Below are 20,605 nucleotides of genomic sequence, written 5' to 3'. Positions count from 1 at the left end.
GTTCCCTCACCCAATCTGCTCTTTTCTTATCCCTTAACGTTACACCCATCATTCTTCTTTCCATAGCTCGTTGCGTCGTCCTCAATTTAAGCAGAATGGAATGGAATGGAAAAACTTTATTTCTCTATATCTCAGAGAGATTGGCGGTGGACCGCTGTCTTCATGTTTTGAGTCCTGACCGCTTCACAAGGTCGGCGCCCCTATTCCAGGGCACCGCTGAGTCTTGCTGCCTCGCAGGCATGCTGCACAATTGCCCGTTGGGCTGCGAGCTCGCTGCTGGTGAGCAGACCTTGCCATTGTTCCGCACTTGGGTTATTTACTTTATAGAATGCGAAATCACGCTTGCATTCCCACGAGATGTGGTATAACGTGGGGGTTGTTCTGCACCACGGACATGTATCCCTGTACTGGGTAGGGAACATCTTGTGTAATGTGTGCAGGTTGAAGAACGTACCTGCTTGCAGTCTTCGCCAGCTTACTGCCTCATGTTGTGTGAGCGATGTGTGGGGTGGGGGGTATTTAAGTCTCCATCCTCTGTAGTGGTTAAGTATTTCTGCATACGTCGGCTCCACCGTTAAGGGGGCCTCTAGGGTTTCTGACTGCCCTGCTCGGTGCGTGAGTTCGCGAACTAGGCGGTCCACCCTTGAGTTGCCCTCTATCCCGGTGTGTGCCGGTATCCAGACGATCTTATGTTTTATCTTTTTGTTAGGAGGCTCTGTTTTGAGGAGGATTCTCAGTGCTTCCTTACTAACTCTGCCTTGTGTGTAGTTCCTCCATGTTGCTTTGGAGTCCGTTAGAATTATCAGAGATTTGTTCCTGCGGTAACCTTCAGCCGCCGCTAGAGCTACGGCGACTTCCTCCCCCTCAGTGCAGTTTCTCAGGGTCGCGCAGCTAATTGGTTCTCCCGTGTGGTTTACCACTGCTGCCGCGACTCTAAACATTCTAGTGTTTCGGTCCCATGGGTATACGGCCGCGTCTGTGTATACTGTGTTTTCTAGTGCGGCTAGGTTTCGTTCCACGAAATCTGCTCGTGCCTGCCTTCTGGCGGCGTGGAGATTCGGGTCCATGTTTCTCGGTAGGGGGCTAACCTCCAGTGTCTGGCGAACGCTGTCTGGGATGCTAGCAGCCCGATCCTCTATTCCGTCTGTGTTATGCCCTATTCTTTTTAGGAGCTTGCGGCCGGTGGCAGTCTGCTGGAGCCGGGCGATCTGTGCAACAAGCTGCGCTTCCGCGAGTTCTTCAATGGTGTTGCTTAGGCCCATCTGTAACAGTTTATTGTTGGGAGTGTTTCTAGGCAGATGTAGCGCCGTCTTATACGCTTTCCTTAGTAGCGTTTCCGTCTGTTCTTTTTCGTGCTTGGTCATGTTGTGGTACGGGAGCGAGTACGTGACTCTGCTGACCACTAGGCTTCTGACCAGCTTGATTGTGTCTTCTTCTCTCATTCCGCTTCTTCTTTGAGACACCCTCGTTATCATTCGGCTTACTTGTTCTGTCGATTTTTTTAGTAAGCTGGTTGTGTGGCTGCATTTATTGCTTCCTTGAATCCACATGCCTAGGACGCGTATCATGCTCCTTTCAGGTATGTTCTGTCCCTCTAGTTTTACTATTAGTTCTTCCTTGGTGGGGTTTCTTCCCACTCTCAGGATTTCTGATTTTTCGGTGGAGCACGCCAGGCCCCTTTCTCTGACGTATTCTTCCACGCACTCGGCCGCTTCCTGCAATTTTTCTTGCTTCTGTCCCAGGAAGCCTCGATTGAGCCAGACCGTGATGTCGTCAGCATATATTGCATGCCGGATGCCATCAATCTTGCTGAGTCTTCGAGCCAGTCCGATCATTGCGATGTTGAAGAGAATTGGTGAGATCACGGAGCCCTGCGGCGTGCGTTTGCGTGGGGTGGTAAAGACGTCACTTCGCAGATCCCCCAATCCCACCGTTGCCGTGCGTTTGGTCAGAAAGGCCCTCACGTAGTCGTGGATTCTCTTGCCGCAGTTGGCGTTGTTCAGTCCTTCCATGATGCCTTCGTGGCTAGCGTTGTCTAAGGCCCCTTTGATATCTAGGGCCATGATAACGTTTTCGCCTGCTCTGGGCGACGTGTTTATGATTTCTTCTTTTACCTGTAGCAGGACGTCCTGTGTTGACAGGTTCGCCCGGAAGCCAAACATGCTGTGCGGGTATAGCTCATTGTCCTCCAGGTGGTGTTGGATTCTTCTGGTGACTATCCTTTCGTAGAGTTTACCGAGGCACGAGGTGAGGAGATAGGCCTCAGGTTTTCAATCTGAAGTTTTTTGCCGGTTTAGGTATCATCACCACGACAGTGTGCTTCCATTCCTTCGGTATCGTGCCCTCTGTCCACAGTGTGTTAAGGTATGCTGTGAGCTGATCTATCGCCTCGTCGCTGAGGTTGCGTATTAAGGAGTTTCTGATCTTGTCGACGCCCGCGGCTGTGTTTTTGGTTGTCGCTCCAATTGCCGCGTAAACTTCCTCTCTTGTAATCGGTCTGTCCATGTGGGGGTTCTCTGTCCCCAGATACTCTCCGTCGTAGCCTTTGGATTGTCTTTGCCGTAACATTTTACACGCACTGCCTCCAATAGTTCCTCGTCGGAGCCTTCGTGCTGGTGGACCAGTTTCTGGATTGCTTTGCCGCTTTCTGTTTTTGTTTTGGTTGGGTTCATGAAGGCTTTTAGTATGCGCCACGTCTTGGCTGTGCTAAGCGTGCCGTTCAGTGAGCTGCAGAACTGCTGCCACCCTTGCCTGGCCAGCTGTGCTGCGTACTCTTCTGCCTTCTTTGTGATCTCTGCTATCTTCTTCTTGAGTTTCCTGTTTAGCTTTTGTCTTTTCCAGCGTTTTGTGAGCCCGCGTCTTGCCTCCCATAGCCCGAATAGCCGCCGGTCGACCTCCGGTGTTTGTTCTGTTCTATCTATTTCCTGTGTATAGAGTTCTTGTATCTGTTTTAGTTGCTGGCTCCATTCCTCTATCGAGGTGATTTCCCTTTTTAGTTGTTCGCTGTGCTTACGGAAGCATCCCAATCTGTGATATGGGCTGTGCCGATTTTTCTTTTTACGTTCGCCGCTTCGATTGTGGTTTTCAGTACATAATGATCGCTGCCTAGGTTCTCTAGCAGGTTCTCCCACTCGGCCTGCTTTGCTCCTTTAACAAATGTTAGATCGGGGCAGGTGTCTGGGCTAACGCTATTACCCTGGCGCGTTGGCTGATTTTCGTCCGTTAAGAGGTCGCAGCCTGTGTTTTCTGCCGCAATGCATATTTGCTGCCCCTTCTTTTCGATTTTCTGGTATCCCCAGCTCGGGATTTTAGCATTGAAATCCCCCGCAATTATTTAACGTGCTAGCCAAGTCAAACACCCTAATAATTTAAGCAGAACTCTTTTCGTCAGCCTCCAGGTTTCTGCCCCATACGTTAGTACTGGTAAGACACAGCTGTTATACACTTTTCTCTTGAGGGATAATGGCAATTTTCCGTTCATGATCTGAGAATACCTGCTAAACGCACCCCAGCCTATTCTTATTCTTCTGATTATTTCAGACTCATGATCCGGATTCGCGGTCACTACCTGCCCTAAGTAGATGTATTCTCTTACCACTTCCAGTGCCTCGCTACCTATCATAAACTGCTGTTCCCTTCCGAGAATGTTAAACATTACTTTAGTTTTCTGCAGATTAATTTTTAGACCCACCCTTCTGCTTTGCCTCTTCAGGTCGGTGAGCATGCACTGCAATTGGTCGTCTGAGTTAATAAGCAAGGCAATATCTCTAATACTATCACGCTAATATAGTGCTGAAATGTATCACATGATTTCATCCGTTACAGCTGTCTGTGTATATTTCCTTTTCGTCTGCTGCCACTAGCAGAAAATTTTATTTCGCCCGTTTACAGCGTGAGAAAGGCACCTCGACGAGCATACGCGACCATACTTTCTACCTCCTCAGACAAGAAGCTTAAAATATTAGTTTTTACGCAAGAGCGGCTCTTAACAAGTGGCGCCGGCCAAGCTTAGTGTTTAACATATTGACGAAGTTCGCCGGCCAAACCTAGCAGTTCTTACGAACGAAAAGCTCGGCAAACTCGGCCCTCGTAAGGAGGAACTGAAATCTCTGTTGGGAAACGACTGCATCAACGAAGAACATTTTAAGAAAAAGTGTAATCAAACACTTATTGCAGACTGCCGACCAGCTTATCTGCCGTTAGCGTTATGTGGTCGTGCCAATCACTCGACGAAGATGGTTGTGAGCCTTCAGAACACAAAAGGAAACACAAATAAAAAACGGGCTAGGAACTGGGTGTTCGTATGCACAGGGGAAACATGCAGCATCGAGTAATGAACTGGAAAAGTAAAAACAGCAAATGTGCGGTTTATTATTATTATCATCATTATTATTATAGAAAGGAGCATAAAATGAAGTCATTGCGTCACCCTATAATTGTGACGGCTATTCCTTTTTACATAATGGTTGCATTAATACAAGAAATATTGTATAAGAAGAAAGAACGTCGTATGTTCGAAAAACCAAGCTACACATTTTCCATAAAGTGCAAATATAGCTTGCATATGGACCTATAAGTATACATAGACTTAAGGTGGGGACAAGTTGCACCACAGACTACACAGAGTCCGGAAATATAAGCGCATACAGAATTCCAAACACGTACAGAGGCCGTGAAGCGCTCCGAGATGAGCATGTGCACAGATGAGAAAGATACGGATGTGAGATAGTGCGCGCATAGTTCGCCTTCTAGTTACTTGTATCGTCCTCTTCCTTCTTTGCATCAGATGCCTTTTTGTCGTCTGAGTTACCTCGCGGCTTAATGTCTGCACTGACGTGGCGTTTTTTCTTTATTTTTCCTCACACAGCATCAACCTGTCACGTCACTGCTCGCACGTTGGAATTGTTGCCGCGAAGGTACACTTGAATACCTCGACAGGTCGTGAAGAAGGCTAATCAGTCACATAGTTTCAGCGTTCACCTACTTAGATAAAAATGTGTACTAAATACCAACATAATTACGAACTGTTGCATTGGGCGCCGTTATCGAAAACATTCCTCAAGCTTGTGAAGAAGGCCTACAGACGGTGGCCCTTAATTTGGATATACGCTCTCCCTACACCTCGCAGATGACTTCAACGAATGCCTCGAAATGTAGCACCTGCTGTTGCCGGTGGTGTAACTATGCCACTATGAAAGTGCGGATAAAACCACCAGTGCACGGCCTTTAAATTATACCACTCTCGCTATCTCCGATAAGGAAGCCTTGACGCCGAATACAAGTTCAGATTGAATACCAATTCAGACAGTGAGCGCTCATGCGCCTCAGCCCTCCTCCTTAACTAAATTTAAGAGTACGCATGCTCTACAAAAACAAACTCTGCAAGGCGCCTCACCGCTTCTTTCAGTTTAATAAGCGCTCTTGCGCATACCATGCTCAAAGAGCACTAAGCATAATAGTCTATGTTCTGCCACAACTTGATCACGAAGGGGTAACCGCATACAGTCGAAGTGTTTCAATTTCTTAGACTATTTCCAGACCAAACTATAGGCGCCCTTTTGTTCCAACCCGCTTGAAAGAATTTACGAGTGTCATAGCTGGCAAGCGCCATCGCTTGCCGGCTGTTAGCTTCTTTAGTACTTTCATTTTCTTGAAACTCATAAGTCCACTCATCGTAGCACGAATCCAAATCGATGCTTGGCCTAGGTTGGCGAATAGGCGGCAAAGTTCCGTAATCGTCCGTACTGGTGGTAGCATGTTTGGCATGCTAAAACACGCCGACCCTGTAAACGCGTTAACGCAGATTGGCCAGTGTAGACACACCCGTGGTTTTGTTGCTGAGGCCGAATGATTCCGAACAGCTGTAAGGTGGGGGATTACGCTGTCGGCGCGAGAGCTCAGATGTCACTTTTGTAATGTCACTTTTGTAAAGGCAAAGCGAGCGAAGAGCACGACATTTCCGGCACTATATAGTGCAACGATTATACGGGCGCGATTGCGTAAAATAATGATGCGGCGGCGATGCGGTTACGGAAATGGGCGAACAATCAAAGTGACCTGTTTGACCGAGTCCGTGCACGTTCTGTGTGTGCACGTTCTGAAGTAGTCTAAGCGAGTGAAGTGATTGACAGATGAAGAGTGACGTGGCGTTGACGGTATCAAGGAGGAAGCGAGTCCGGGTCAATGAACTTGGCCTTAGCCAGGGCGAGAGACTGCCATGGAATAAGCTCGCTGCCTCTTGTAATCGTAGTGAGTGAGCGGCTGGTGGAACCAGTCCAGGTCACTCGGCAGGTGGTAGCGCATGACCGTGGTCATGAGCATGATGGGCCGCGCCCGTGACGACGGGCTACCCGGCAGGTTCATCTCTCGCACGTTGCCCGGGATGTACGTTGGGCCCGTGTAGAGCCCCTGCGTCTTCGAGCACTGGACCACCCCCTGGATCAGGATCACGTCCAACACCGCCTCGTCGAGCACGAAGTCGATGGCGTAGTACAGGTTGGGCATGATCCCGTTCTCTAGGAACCGCTTCAGCTTGTCGTGCGTCCATTCCTGTATGTTTATGGCCGGTATTGTTACGAACACGCCTCTTAGCAGAAACATTTTCGCAGGAAAACAACTAAGGACGCAATTAAACTCGTGGACGACTTTCTGTGGCAATGAAGGGAAAGCTGCAGAGCGGAGTGCCTGCACGTGTGTTACCACGCCAACTAGTCCAGCAAAGTGTGACAGCGCTTTCTGGTTCTTGGAACAGATACTACTTAACAGCGTATTTATTCCACGAACGACGGTTACGCCTTTGACAAATCACAGCAGAGAAAAGCAGAAAAGTCCATATTTACCCCTCTGTGGTCTATTTTATCTTATTTTCCTGTATTAAATAAGGTTTTTCTCTTCCCTACGTAATACTAAATATGCCACTGTTTTCAGGAGCACTCTTACTTGTGCGTGCCTTACCTCCGTGTAGCTTTCCGCTCACTGCCACAGGAAGTTGTCTGCGAGTATAAAGATGGCCCCCACGTGCCTCATTTTATATGAACGTGTACGTGCAGAAGTTCCAACGCAATTTTAAGGCATGTTCGCCTAGGTCGTGAGACGGGTGGGCTATACAGTGTGTCTTTGCTACTCATACCTTAAGTTAGTGAAGCAAGATAATTTGCTTATGAACGAGCGCGGTGCGTGATTGTCATGCCACTGGAAGTCGGTTTGTCCTCTGTGCAGCGAAGCGTGCCGCTTCCGTGAGGGATAGATCGAACAACGACAGGTGTGCGCCTTATGCTTGGCAATTGTTGGGGCTGCCTGGTCGTAGTGTTGTTTAAAAAAAAAATATATTAGAGGTAATTGTAGAGCTAGATCCACGAGTTCCCACCTCTGGTCTATCATGCAATGCATATTACAGCAAACTGGGAAGAGCCAGTGGTTCTTCGGTGTTCGAAGAAAACAAACTTAGCTTCTCCACGCTCGAATCGTGTTCGTGGTGGTGGGTCAGACAGCGCGGGTCGATCAACGCAGAAGTGTGAGAATGAGCGCCTGCATGCCCTTAAGGAGTGCAACGGTGCAACCATCGCATCCCATGACCGTACTATTAATTCTGCCCACTCAAAGCTTCAGTCCGTTCTTCAAGAAAACAACACTACATGTCGCTACAAATCATGAGCTACAGGGGCTCATTTAAAGGCGCCAATATTTGTTAGATACTAGATGAGGCCACCTGTGCCGTGTGCTGCCATGACTACCCCAATATCCCGATTTATTACCACTCCACGTCTATCAAGGACGTATTTTATCAGGAGGATGGCTTTAAGTAGGCTTAGAATATGCATCGACCAAGGGCGATGACTGAGGACAATTTGGTAGTTCTGGAAGTGCGACTATATGTCTTATTCAGACTAGTGTATGGCGTGCAAGACAGTCTGCTGATCAGTGGTGCGTATGCACGGAGTATGCGCGCAGTGCTTTATTAGATATTGCCACTTTGCAAAGTCCCGAAGCCATTTAAAGCCAGAAGGACGAAGTTTAGGCAAATCCGGGTACTAGCCATCACTTCTAATGCTGGCTGAACTGACCTACTAGTAGCTCTCGTAGTCACTAGCGCTACAGTTCCCTCTCGTAATTGTATAAACACTATGGTCACAGCTACGGTTAGCCAAGCTGAGAAGGAAAAAATGCTTGAAAAAACACACTGCAAGATACGAATTCAAGACCTACGGTGTGCGGTCGTCATAGGCCTGATGACTGAACAGCACAGTTCTTACAATGGTATCTTGCACTATTTTACAATTTCTTTCCTTGTAGAGCTTGGCTAACGTTAGCCGGGACACATGGCAGCTCAGCAATGCAACATCATTATTGACCGCCTTGTGTGTCTTGTCATTTTTAATAGAAGCCGCAGACTATTACGAGAAGAAATTCTTTTAGGTGACTGTCAGGAGGTCAAATAAAAAGCGCTCCACTACTATAAAAGCTTGACTAACTTTAAAAAATGGCTGTGGCTTAGGTAAGGTTAAGCCCAGGATGCGAAGCATACTAGCCTTTATTTTAGTTGTTGAACCACTGTTTAGCTTGGTGAACTGCTGTTGCTTGGCTATATTTGGTTCGGCTAGACGAAGAAACAACTCATGCGTTACTCTGCTTCGCCTTGGACGCCCCGCATTGGACGCGGTGAGCGTCGAGCAACGCAGCGTTCGGCGCGGCAACGAAATGTGCGCCTGAGCAAGCGACGCACGCCTGAGCCTTAGAAACAGCTCGTTTCTAAGGCAACACCGCATTCACTAGAGGCGCTTTTGTACCGCTTTGAAGCATCGTACTCGTGGCTCAGTGGTAGCGTCTCCGTCTCACACTCCGGAGACCCTGGTTCGATTCCCACCAAGCCCATCTTGCAAGAGTTGAGCCAAAGCCACTTCTCCTCTGTCGTGACGTCACGGTGTCACGTGGTATTCAAGGCGACACCGCCGCGCCTGAGGAGCTGGGTTGAGCTCTCGTAATATGCTTCGCATAAAAAGTGCACCGCTCCGAAACAAAATTTGTTTTCCTGACACATTTTTGTGCGCGAAATTCTCAAGGGCCCCAATTTTAGAGGGTATCTCGCCGCATTCTCACCTGGTACCGCTTCTGGTTGACCAGTACAGCCAGGCCCACGCGGATGGCGACACTGAACCACATACGGTACACGAGACTTGGCGCCTCGGGGTACTGCTCCACCAGCGAGGTCATCTCTTCCATGGGGATGCAGCACATTTCGACGTCCGTCTCGCAGACACACTGGCACACAGAAGGCATGGCCGTCAGGAAGCCTAGAAGCCCAAGCGTGTCCGGAGCTACCAGATAGTCCTGGAAGGCGCCCTCGCAGAAGTAGAAGTGCGTCGAATCCGAGTTGGCCAGGTGCACTGGGTTTGCCCAGGGTTCCTCGTTGCATCCACTCACACGCACGATGCCCGAGCAGATGATGAAGACGCAGTCATGCATGTTGTTCTTTTCCACGAGGAGCTCGCCTTCCTTCAGGTATTGGTAGAAGGACTGCAGCAGTCTGGGCACAACGTCATGCGTAAGCCAAGGAACGCTGAGCATCGTGTTAAACGCCGCGTTCCCCACAGCGACGTTGGTTGGCATGCCGTCGGCACGCTGGATCATCCAGGACAGGTTGCCGAAAAGCAAGCCGAACTGTTTGTCATCCAGCAGACCACCCTCATGCAGTTCTTTCAGGCCATCGAGCGCTTTGTTGAGGATCCTGCGCGCTGCCTGGCGTGTCTTGGTGGCGACCTCGATGTTGGGGTAACGCTGCTGGATGTCGACGACGTTTTTCAGCGTCTGCAGCTTGTTGTAGCCGCTGTTCTCACGTATGGCGACGGCCAGGTGCGGCTGACTGACAAAGCGGAACACTTTTGCCATGGCTTCATCCTCCGCCGTGATGTACGCCCAGCTCAAGTCGTATGCGTAGAACAGCTTGCGGTTCAGGATACCATCTAGCACGTCCCATATCCACAGGAGTAGCACCACGCGCTTCTGCAGGGTCTTGACGATACGGCATGAGACCAGCGTAATGAAGCTAACCTGCAAGACAATGGGGTACACTTTTCCCTGCTTTTCACTCTGCACGGAAGCCATGCTGATGAGCACGAACTCGGCGACCACGAGGAAATACATTATGACGTCCAGTTGTTTCCAAACGTCTCTTCCTACGCGAAGCATACCAACATTGTACACGAGCAACACCATCTCGAGAGAGTAGAGCAGGACGTAAATGCCCTGCACAGAGGTGACAATGGAGAGAAGCAGCTCGTGGTGCGCTGGTTCGGTATTCTTCTTGACCATGAACAGAGCCAGGCCGCTCAGTAGAAGCACGAAACCAAGTGCCACAAAGCCGACGAGCACGTGGTACCAACCTTCCTTCAACATAGCGGAAAGCATGGTCACGTTTTCTATGTCGTCCTCCTCTTCATCGGTGCGCGAACGACTGGATCTGGTGTGACGCTTTTCGATAGCCTCGTTGCCGGCAAAACGCTGCACGAGATCCTTCAGTCGGTAGATCCAATCAGGGACGGTTATGAAGGGTTTCATCATGTCGTAGTCGAGATAGCCTTCCTTCTCCAACGGATACTGCAGGGCAGCCAAAATGGTGGCTTTTGTCTTATTATGGATCATACCATCTTCGTACTGCTTGTTGTAGCAGACCTTCTGCAACCTCAAAATGCAACCGCTCGCCTTCTTCGCGGCAGCATTCCTGTATACGCGTGCGGGAACGTAAGAGTCTGTCTGTTCCGCGCGCTCTTCCTCTTCAGCGCCAGCGTACGGGTTGTCGATATAAGTGTGCATTTGGACCCATTTCCAGTCGGCTCCCGAGAACTTCTTGTCACGACGCTGAAAATTTGTCGACGCGCGAGACGTGTTGCGAAGCGCCATGATTACCATGTTCATGTTGGCCCTCTCTACATCCGAAAGCGACAGCAGCCCTAGCATCGACATTAGCTTTGGCAGCGTGGTAGTGTTGAGCACTTGGACAAGAAACATAGTGCCCATGCGTATAAACTGTTCTTTGAGCGCGAACTCGAGGTTTACTGTGGGGAAGGCCCTGGTCAGGTCCAGGCCGATCATGATAGCGCCCTTGAAGTTCGCCCACGCCACTATCAGGCATTGCTGCCAGTTCAGGTCGTACCCCACCGACGCCAGCAGGGGATACAGCACGAGAGTGGTCACAAAGCGCACTCCGATCTTAGCCACGTAAGCGTTGATGGGGCTCATGATCTCGTGCCAGCCAAGGTAGTCACGCGTGTCACGTCCGATTCGATACGCTGAGAGGAAGACGATGACGACGTTGTAACCGTACCTCATAAGCATCCAGAACTTCCTGAGCACGACTGGGTTGTGCACGGTAGCCGCCGAGTGGGCACTGGCAGTGAGACCCATTGAGACGACCGTAGTGATACCGGCACCGTACAGGAACTTCTCGGCAAACGACCATGTGGCCACCACGCTGGTAACATTGACGATGAAAGAGACGGGTAAATCTTGCGACAGCGCGATCGTGGCCATAGCAAGTACGCGACCGAAAATATTGCCAAATATTGGCCCCACGAACAGCGTGCACGCCACCGTGTTGAGGAAGGTGTAGATGGTGATCTTCCCAGGTAAAGTGCTGAACCGGTAAGCCATCCACAGGCAAGTCACTCCGACCAACGGCTCACCCATGACGATCGTCTCGAGAATGTGGGAGCGAGCCGTTGAGAGCACGTCCAGGTCTGATACGAACATAGGCTCGGCGCAGCAAGTCAGCAGGCTGATGAGCACGGTCTCCGCCAGGTTCTGCTTCTCGGCGTCGCGGGTGCCGGACATGTACAGCATGAAAAGCATGGTGCTGAACACGAGGCCGCCGAAGCCCATTAAAACGCACTGCCAGAAGCACTGCCTGAAAAGATGGTGCCGCAGGTTAATGGCGGCTGTGAACATGAGCACAGGCAGATAGAGAAACAGCATTTCCCGTATTTGAGCGTCAGTGACCGGCAGCAGCTTCTCCTTGAGATCGTACTTGCTCACCATGCGACCGGCGACGAAGCCGATCGCCACGACGACGGCCACCATGGGGATGTTGACGATGCGCCGCAGAGCGCGAACAAAACCGGCCACAATAGCCACCACCAGCAGTATGACGACGCTCAGCTGCCGGTCGCGGAGGCTGTAGTCTCCTTCGACATCTTCGCCGATTAGGGAGTTCATCTCCGGACAATTCGTTCGTTTCTCGGGAGTCGGACAGCGAACAGTCAGCCAGAACGCTCGCTCGTGCTAGCTCGCGCAGCTCGAGTAGGCTCGCGCAACTGACAGATCGCGGAAGCACGCAATCTTTTCTTCATCGCGCCTGCTTTGGTGCTCAAGAGCACTGCCCACTGTTCAGAGGGGTACTCGCGTCTCGATCAGTATAGGCTTCATATTGGCGTCACTTCTAAAATATATAGTGTTTGGTCGGTCGACAGCAGGTTACCCGGTTGCATAAGTTTCTTGCGTTGGCTGCCACTTCAAGATAAGCATTGTTAGCTCGAAGTCATACAGCCCAAACAGAAACCAGACGCAGAGTTTAGTAAGCTGGTGGTGTTGATGTAGCGGTGCGCTCTTGTTGGTCGGACAAAAGCACCGAAGTTCCACAATTTTCTTTGTTGTTCTTTTGCTGAGAGGTCCAATCTTCATTGAACGACTTCTTACACGGGTAATTTCCACCTTTTCCAGACATTTATCTGGAAAGGTGGAAAAGGCGATTTTAAAAAAATAAGCTGCTCGAACTAACATACTTTGAACTTCAAGAGCAGGTAATACCCTTATGCTAATATCAAGGCCCGTATAAAGTTATATAGATATATAGATATATAGATATGCCATAGCAGCAATCTAGCTGCGTTGCTGGCTAAATGCCGAGGAGCTCGACTGCCAACAAGAGTATTTCTCGGCAAAGCCCTGCTATTCTCGAAACCTTGTCTTAATATATACATTTTGTCCTAGGGAGCAGCGAATTGAGTGCGCCAGTGTCGGCGACCTCAACCAAATCTCGTTGCTCAGAAATATTTTTTTCTACGAGCTGCCAAGTGGGCCTAGCCTTTTCCTCATGCTTACCTTCATGCTGCGAACGTTGCAACAGCCGTCATCTCGCCCCTTGGCAATGAAAACGCCGTAACAATCCTCGCGTCTTATTAAGCCCTGGTCTGGTGTTCCCCTGTGGCCAAGATGGATGTCCGGCTGCTTGGATGGAAAACAGCCATGTTTCCACAACCCCTATACGTGTTCCTAACCCACAGCGTAATTTTCCTTCTCGATGAACTGCATGTTGTTGACAGCTCGCTACGGTTCTGTACATGTTCTGAATACCCAGGGCGGCCTCACCAACATTAGACGTGCAAAAGCAGCCCCTTAGACTTAAGATAGAGAAATGCAGTTAAATAAAGCAAGCCTTGTATGGTATTCAAGCGCATAAACTTGAGGCATACAAGTGCTTGAAGCAAGTGAAACGAGTTGTAACTTTCATTGTCTCGACCGGTGATGAGGGCGCTAAAAAATGCCACTTCGGCTCGATGCACTGTCTTCTTTTTTTCTTTCAATAACCGCGCGCTTTCGCCCAAAAAGAAAAAAAAGGGAAGGACGTGTTCTTCGATGAAGAGAGCTACTCAAGAAAGAACAGCAACAAAAATATGGCGGGCGCACTTTTTGTGCAGCTCAGTCGAGCAGTGAGCAATATAGCTTTCACGGACGATAACCCCAGGAAGTGAACACAAGCGCAATTTTGCACCGATGTGTTTTGTGCAACAATTTTATGAAACTCTACGATTGCCACATCGAGTACTGCGGCATATAGTGCCGCGAAGAAATCCATTATGCAAACAGCAATCAGCGAGCTTAGCGAGAAGGCCTACAGGTGTGCCATCAATACACGGCGGCCATGAAAAGCAATTGTTATCCTCAACTTATGGCACGTACCCACGAGCGGGGGATTGGCCATGGTTCGCAATGGAAACATAATATGAACTCCTTCTTCCCTGGTTACGAATGATTGTATAAGCCGTATGATACTTTCTTCATACCTTGGTGCTCGTTAGTAATTCGTTTGATTAATTTAATCAGTCAGATCACATACATAGCAGCCTTCCACAATTGGTTTGCAGCTGAAAAGCGTAAAATTAACAACATGATAAAAAAGCATACAAACTAGCTCTAGGGATTCCCATCAGTACGAGCACGGATCTCTTGCTAAAGTTAGGACTCCACAACACACTGGACGAACTCATAGAAGCACAACAAACATCTCAAGCAGAGAGACTAACCAAAACCAAAACGGGACGGCATATACTAAGCAAACTAGGAATGAATTATCACAATCTATACGGGGAAAAGAGGACGATAACGAGAGAAATTCGTGACAAACTCCTAGTACCAAATATACCCAAGAACATGCATCCAGGTTACAACGACGGCAGACGCAAGAGTAGAGCAGAGAAAATTATCCGAAGCTTTGGGTCAGACGACAGAGCAATCTTCGTAGACGCGGCTGAATACCCAGACAGAAATAGCTATGTAGCAGTAATCGTAGATCACACCCAAAAACCCCTTACAAGCGTATCTGTTAATACCAAACATTCCGAGACCGCAGAGGAGGCACTAGCATTGGTCTCCACGAATGCTCAGTACATCATAAGCGATTCTCAAGCGGCCATTAGAAATTATGCAAAAGGTAGGATCTCTCCTGAGGCATGGCACATCATCAGAGTCAATGAAGCGAAGTTCTCCGATGCAGAGAAAAACGGCAGGCAATTGCTTTGGTTCCCAGCGCATACGACTCCAGACATTCCCGCAGTCAACCTCAACGAGGTAGCACACCGCGAAGCTCGAGGTCTTACTCGCCGAGCTGAGCAAAGAGTGACTTCCATTGGTCAGGGGAACGCGGAGGAGGAAATCTGGAGAAAAAAAGATATATTAACAAGATTTAGTGATATTACCAAATTCTATCAAAATCGGAGGCGAGTATTACCACCGCCTCACACTAAACTGAACAGAGCTGAGTCCGTTACTTGGAGGCGACTACAAACAGAAACTTATACGAGTCCCGTGCAGCTAAAAACTTTCTACCCCGATATATACGAGAGCGATATGTGCAAGCTATGCAAGTCTGTTAGAGCCACCCTTCAACACATGTTGCGGGGATGTGAAATATACCAAAATAAAATGGCAGTCTCCCCAGAAAATCTACGGGCGCGGTGGTCGGCCGTGCTGCTCAGCTCAGAACTCCAAGACCAACTTTGGGCCGTCCAGCGAGCCAAGGAAGCCGCACGGGAGCAGCAGCTCCCAGTGGCCATCTAGGCGGCCCCAGGCCCGGGCCTCCCAATCGCCGGATTCCAAATAAAGTTATCACATCACATTCTCCCCTGGTAACTTACTAGCCAGTACTACCTATATTTATATAGAAGTGATTATAAGTTATTTTCTTTCTTTTTTTTCTTGAAAAGTGGTCATGTCAATTTTAACGAAGATGCTAGATTATGAAAATAATGCGTTCTAGAGCTAATAATGAGGAAAAGGCGTTTTAACATTAGTTTCCCTGTAGCAATGACATATTCAAAGACAATCTGACAAACATCCTTTCCGGCTCGACCAAGGATACTTATTAAGGAAATATTAATCACCAAGAGAGGAAGTCGCCCACACGAAATATGGCCTGCATGAATTAGGTATTTCTTTCGGAATTGTACTTTCGGCAATAGAGGAGGAAATGGTGCAGCGATATCTCCAGCCTCCCACATGAAGTATGGCTCATCTAAGTAGGTATTTCTTTCGGAATTATACTTTCGGCAATAGGGAAGAAAATGGTCCAGTGTTTATATATCTCCACATGACGCACAAAGGTTCCATGGAGCGAACCCAGACTTACTTATGTACATATCTAACTGCGGTATTCGACATTATAATAGGGTAACCGAAACTTCGCATTGCCGAGAGGAAATGACCGGACATTCCAGGCGAACGCTAAATGTCCGTAATCCGGTGCGGCAAGGAGGTGCTCATTTTTTTCTATCTAGGACTTGTCGTCTTCGGATTCCCGTCAGCGCCAGTAGGGTACGGCTGGGTATGAAGAAAGCTACCGTCCCGCCAAGCCCTGTCTTTGCCAAGCTGTCTGCCTCTCATGAAGTGCTAGTCCACAATGTGCATGTATCCACAAAAAACCGAATTTCTTCAACACGACATGGAATGAAAAAATGCTGCGACCAAAGCAGTAGTGAATTGTTCGTGCTTTCTAGCGACATAAAAACTGACAAGCAGTCTGCGCGCAATATTATGCGCGACACATTGTTCGGAATTTCGTATAGCGCCAAGCAAATGGCCATGAATTGGACCGCATAGATTGGAGCATAATACAGAAAGAGGATAGCAAAGCTCGATGATAGTGTTTCAGAGAAAATGTCTATCGACAACTTATCTTTCTGTCAGGCATCCGTGAACACTACATTGCAGTGTCCACGGATGCCAACTTCCAGCATTGTATAAAATATTCACCAAGATAATTTCCAACAGAATAAAGGCAACACTTCAGTCAACCAAGAAAACAGGCTGGCCTCAGGAAGGTATACCCTGCAATGGATCACATCCATGTCATCAATCAGGTAATCGAGAAATCTGCAGCGTACAATCAGTCTTTATATATGAATTTCATGGATTACAGAAAGACGTTTCATTCAGTATAAATACCAGCAGTTATAGAGGCATTACGTAATCAAGGAGTACAGGAGGCTTGCGTAAACATCTTGGAAAATGTCTACAAAGATTCCACACCTACCTTGATTCTCCACAAGAAAAGTAGACAGAAAGAAAGGGGTTGGGCAAAGAGACAATCTCTCCAACGCCATTCGCTCATGCTTGGAAGAAGTGTTCAGGCTATTAAACTGAGAAGGCTTGGGAGTGAGGATCAACTGATAATATCTCAGGAAACTTCGGTTTGCAGATGACATTGTCCTGTCCAGCAATACTGAGGCCAAATTATGACAACTGATTGAGGACATTAACCAAGAAAGTGTAAGAGTAGGGTTGAACCTTAATATCCAGAAGACAAAGATAATGTTCAGTAGCCTGGCAGCCTCTAGTCTTCCTCTAAAGTCTGTGAAGGAATAAATTTACGTAGGTCAATTGCTCACAGGGGACTTTGATCATCATGAGAAGGAAATTTACAGTAGAATAAAAATAGGTTAGAGTGCATACGGTAGACACTGTCCGATCCTGACTGGAAGCTTACCACTATCATTAAAAAGAAAGGTGCACAATTATTTACATTCTACCGGCGCTAACGTATGGGGCAGAAACTTGGAGACTGACAAAGAAGCTCGTGAACAAGTTAAGAACCGCGCAAAGAGAGATGGAATGAAGAATGTTAAGCGCAACGCTAAGAGACAGGATGAGAGCGGTGTGAATCAGATCAAACTGGGATAGCCTATATTCTAATTGACATTAAGAGAAAAAATTGGAGCTGGGAAGGCCATGCAATGCGTAGGTTAGATAACCGATAGACTATCAGGGTTACAGAATGGGTGCCAAGAGAAGGGAAGCGTAGTCGAGGACGACAGAATATTAGGTGTGGTGAATAAATTAGGAAATTCGCAGGTGCAAGTTGGATTCGGTTGGCGCAAGACAGAGGTAATTGGAGATCGCAGGGAGAGGCCTTCGACCTGCAGTGGCTATAAAATAGGCTGATGATGACGATTACTCATTCAAGATTTCGACTAGTGTCTGTGTGGCTATGAAATTAGCATTCTTCGGAAAGACGTAAACTTACAAGTAGTACATGTCTCTATTGAAGCGACACATTGAAGTGATCGTAGGTAAACCTCTATTTCTGCTTAAGGTCTCCGTGTAAACACTACGTGAAGCAGCTTGTATCTGGGCCCCATGCAATGAAAAATAGTGCCGGTTGTGAGACAAACACTGGGTCACTTGTCCCGGGAACGGGTTCACATGCTCTAAGAAAAGTTTTTACTGTTAGCACCTGAAACCTCGACGCTAAATCTGGTATGTTTGCTTCTAGATACAGCGCAGAGTTCGCAACGTACTTAGGGACGCCAAGACACTGACGTAGGCCCCGTCTCTCTATCATAAAGGTTGCAACTTACAAATTGGAGAGCCAGATATCAACGCACAACCAAATTAAAGAGCAGGTCTTACATAAGCGCGATAAATGTAAGGTATTCCTACGTATATCAAACTTCCTGTTGCATTTTCTTGTCAACCGACCAAGAGCGATTCCACCTTTTCTAACAATGTTTTTTTATACGAGGACGCCAATCTAGGCCATGGTCATAAATCACTCCCAGGTACCTTATACCTGCAAAATCAGTTGGTTCTGATACACAAGGGATAAGGAAACCGATTGATGCGAAAGGAATACTAGGAAGGTGCTTGTGTTATTGTTAAGGATCATGCGCAAATTATCCAGCCAGACCATAAGAAGATTTAAATACGCTTACAACTTTTGGTGAAGCATGTGAACATTTTTATCGGAAGCAAGGAATGCAATTGCATCCATCTACAATCAATGATATGCGATGGAGGGTTTAAGGCAGCAAGTTTATTCAGTAAAATGTTATACTCAGCGCCTTCATGAGCTTTCGCAACATCTATTGTTGCGAAGGCCGAAACTTCGAAGCTTCTCTTAGGTAACCATATTTTGTTTTCTGAATCTATATATGCGGAACAAATATAACAACCACTGCGAAATCCAACACGGAGCTGCCAATCTCATACAAGCTACGATAGATAGAAGTTCAGATGAGTTCACCTCTTCAAAGTCATCGCGCTGTGATGGCATTCTGAACCCAACTGAGCACTGTACCTGAAATCGCAACGCAAGGTCACATGCTATGCAATCAGGATTAGTCTTAGCTTCCACTGGGGTCACTATACAGCGGAATTGAAAATATGGCTGGCAGAAGATTTCTTGTGCTCCATCAGTCTGTGCAGGGCTTTTCTTTTTTTGTGTGTCATATAAGCAAGTGTCTGCATTAGCGTTATAGTCATCCTTAGCTTTCAGCAAAGAAATTGTAGTTGATCCAATTTAGGGGGCTTTGATTTTAAAGAAGGCTCTTCCAAGAAGCTTTCCTAAGACGATATGCCTTTTCGCATTCTTCAGTGCACCACGGGGAACCTTTCTTGCTTCTAGTAGAAACTCCCATAATAAATGTAGACTGCACTGTTGTGCCAATAAGACATTTTAGAACCTTCTCCGTGCGTTCAGCGTTATCAGGCGAAGTTAATGAGTTAATAGCAGAGTGCACAATCTCTTTATATGCATTGCTGTTGATAAATTTCATCGTTTCATCACTGACCCCCTGCGGAGAACGCATGATAGAAAAGAAACTAAAGGAAAATGATCACTGGAAGTTCCACCATCTAGAGACGTTCATGATGGCATGCTAACTCCACCAGCTGCATGAGTTAGGCCGATCACAGACCTTGAATCTCGGCGCATAAGTGTTACGGCCCCTCTATTACAGCAGCGAACATTTTTAATGATAGCCATTATCGCAGGAGTTCACCACTCGTATCTGAGCGATAACCCCACGAGATAAGATGTGAATAAAATCCCCTGCAATGACAACTCTGTCCAATTTTCTCAATGAACCATCAAATTAGTCTATTCTACGGACGCCTGTAGGAAAGAAAGTCTTTACTATGGCACGGCCGCTGGATCCAGCGGCCGTGACTATAGTGACAGCAATACTGAGCGTGACGGCAATACTGAGGTGATTGTGACGTTGAACTGAAGCTGTGATGAAAGCAGTTTTAGACTGCTCCATCATGCACGTTTCCAGCTTCATGCTGCCCTTGTTTTAGTCAACATTTTCATCATGCCTTCATATAATTCCCGTTATTAAGAAAGATCAGTGCCGATGTCGTTTTATAAAGAAATTGAAAAAATTGAAATGTTATTGTACTATGGGTCTATGGCAAGGTGCCGAAGCAAAATAAGAAAAAAAAGCAACGACCGATTACAATGTCACGAACCTGACCGGTCAAGTTTTCTTGTTATCCAGATGTAACCAGCAGCATATAAATATTCTGTCCATTCACCTTACATACGACCAATGTTTCTCAAACGTGATACCCCGTAACTCCGTCAATATTAAACGTTTCAAAGAGACGTTAAAGGGAATATCAAGTTGACCTGTATTTGTGCACTACGCTTCTACAATGTCCCTCAAAACACAATGTTGTTGCAATTTTTGTTGTAATTATGAACGAAGTTGCGCAAGAGAATGTTTTACTAAGCCAAAAAAATAGTTTACCGCTAAAGGTGGACCACATTGTATAGTAAATAAGCTAAAAACTTAAAACGTTTCTGTAAATTTTGCTGCCACTTTCTGAGCCACTTTGGCTCAAGTACGAGAAGATACTTTGATATCCGTGACGTCACACTGATTTATCAAAACGAAGAGTTGATCGCATTTCTTCTTTATTCTTTCTTTTTTGTTTTTAATGGAGTAATGGCCCTCATTTTCTCTTTTGGTAATCAGGCTATCCCCGCAAAATTGATGAAAATTGAGTTTGAAGGAATGATAAGCCGTCAAATCTAATTTAGTATTTCTGTTTAGTGTCC

The 20,605-nt window shown here is 47.4% G+C and overlaps 1 protein-coding gene across 1 annotated transcript; it reads right to left on the bottom strand.

Moving 5' to 3' along the window:
* Window positions 1-4,343: 4,343 nt before the first annotated feature.
* On the bottom strand, window positions 4,344-12,296 carry LOC139052450 (sperm-specific sodium:proton exchanger-like). The gene is made up of 2 exons (XM_070529553.1): window positions 9,097-12,296; window positions 4,344-6,549 (listed from the first exon to the last, which is right to left on the bottom strand). The coding sequence occupies exons 1-2, from the start codon at window positions 12,205-12,207 to the stop codon at window positions 6,196-6,198; spliced, it is 3,465 nt and encodes a 1,154-aa protein (XP_070385654.1). The 5' UTR covers window positions 12,208-12,296; the 3' UTR covers window positions 4,344-6,195.
* Between the last annotated feature and the right edge of the window lie 8,309 nt (window positions 12,297-20,605).

The sequence above is a fragment of the Dermacentor albipictus genome, unplaced genomic scaffold (assembly GCF_038994185.2).
Source record: "Dermacentor albipictus isolate Rhodes 1998 colony unplaced genomic scaffold, USDA_Dalb.pri_finalv2 scaffold_23, whole genome shotgun sequence".
Taxonomy (NCBI): Eukaryota; Metazoa; Arthropoda; class Arachnida; order Ixodida; family Ixodidae; genus Dermacentor; species Dermacentor albipictus.
The sequence above is the reverse complement of the archived record's forward strand: the minus strand, read 5'-3'. Positions and strand labels throughout refer to the sequence as shown.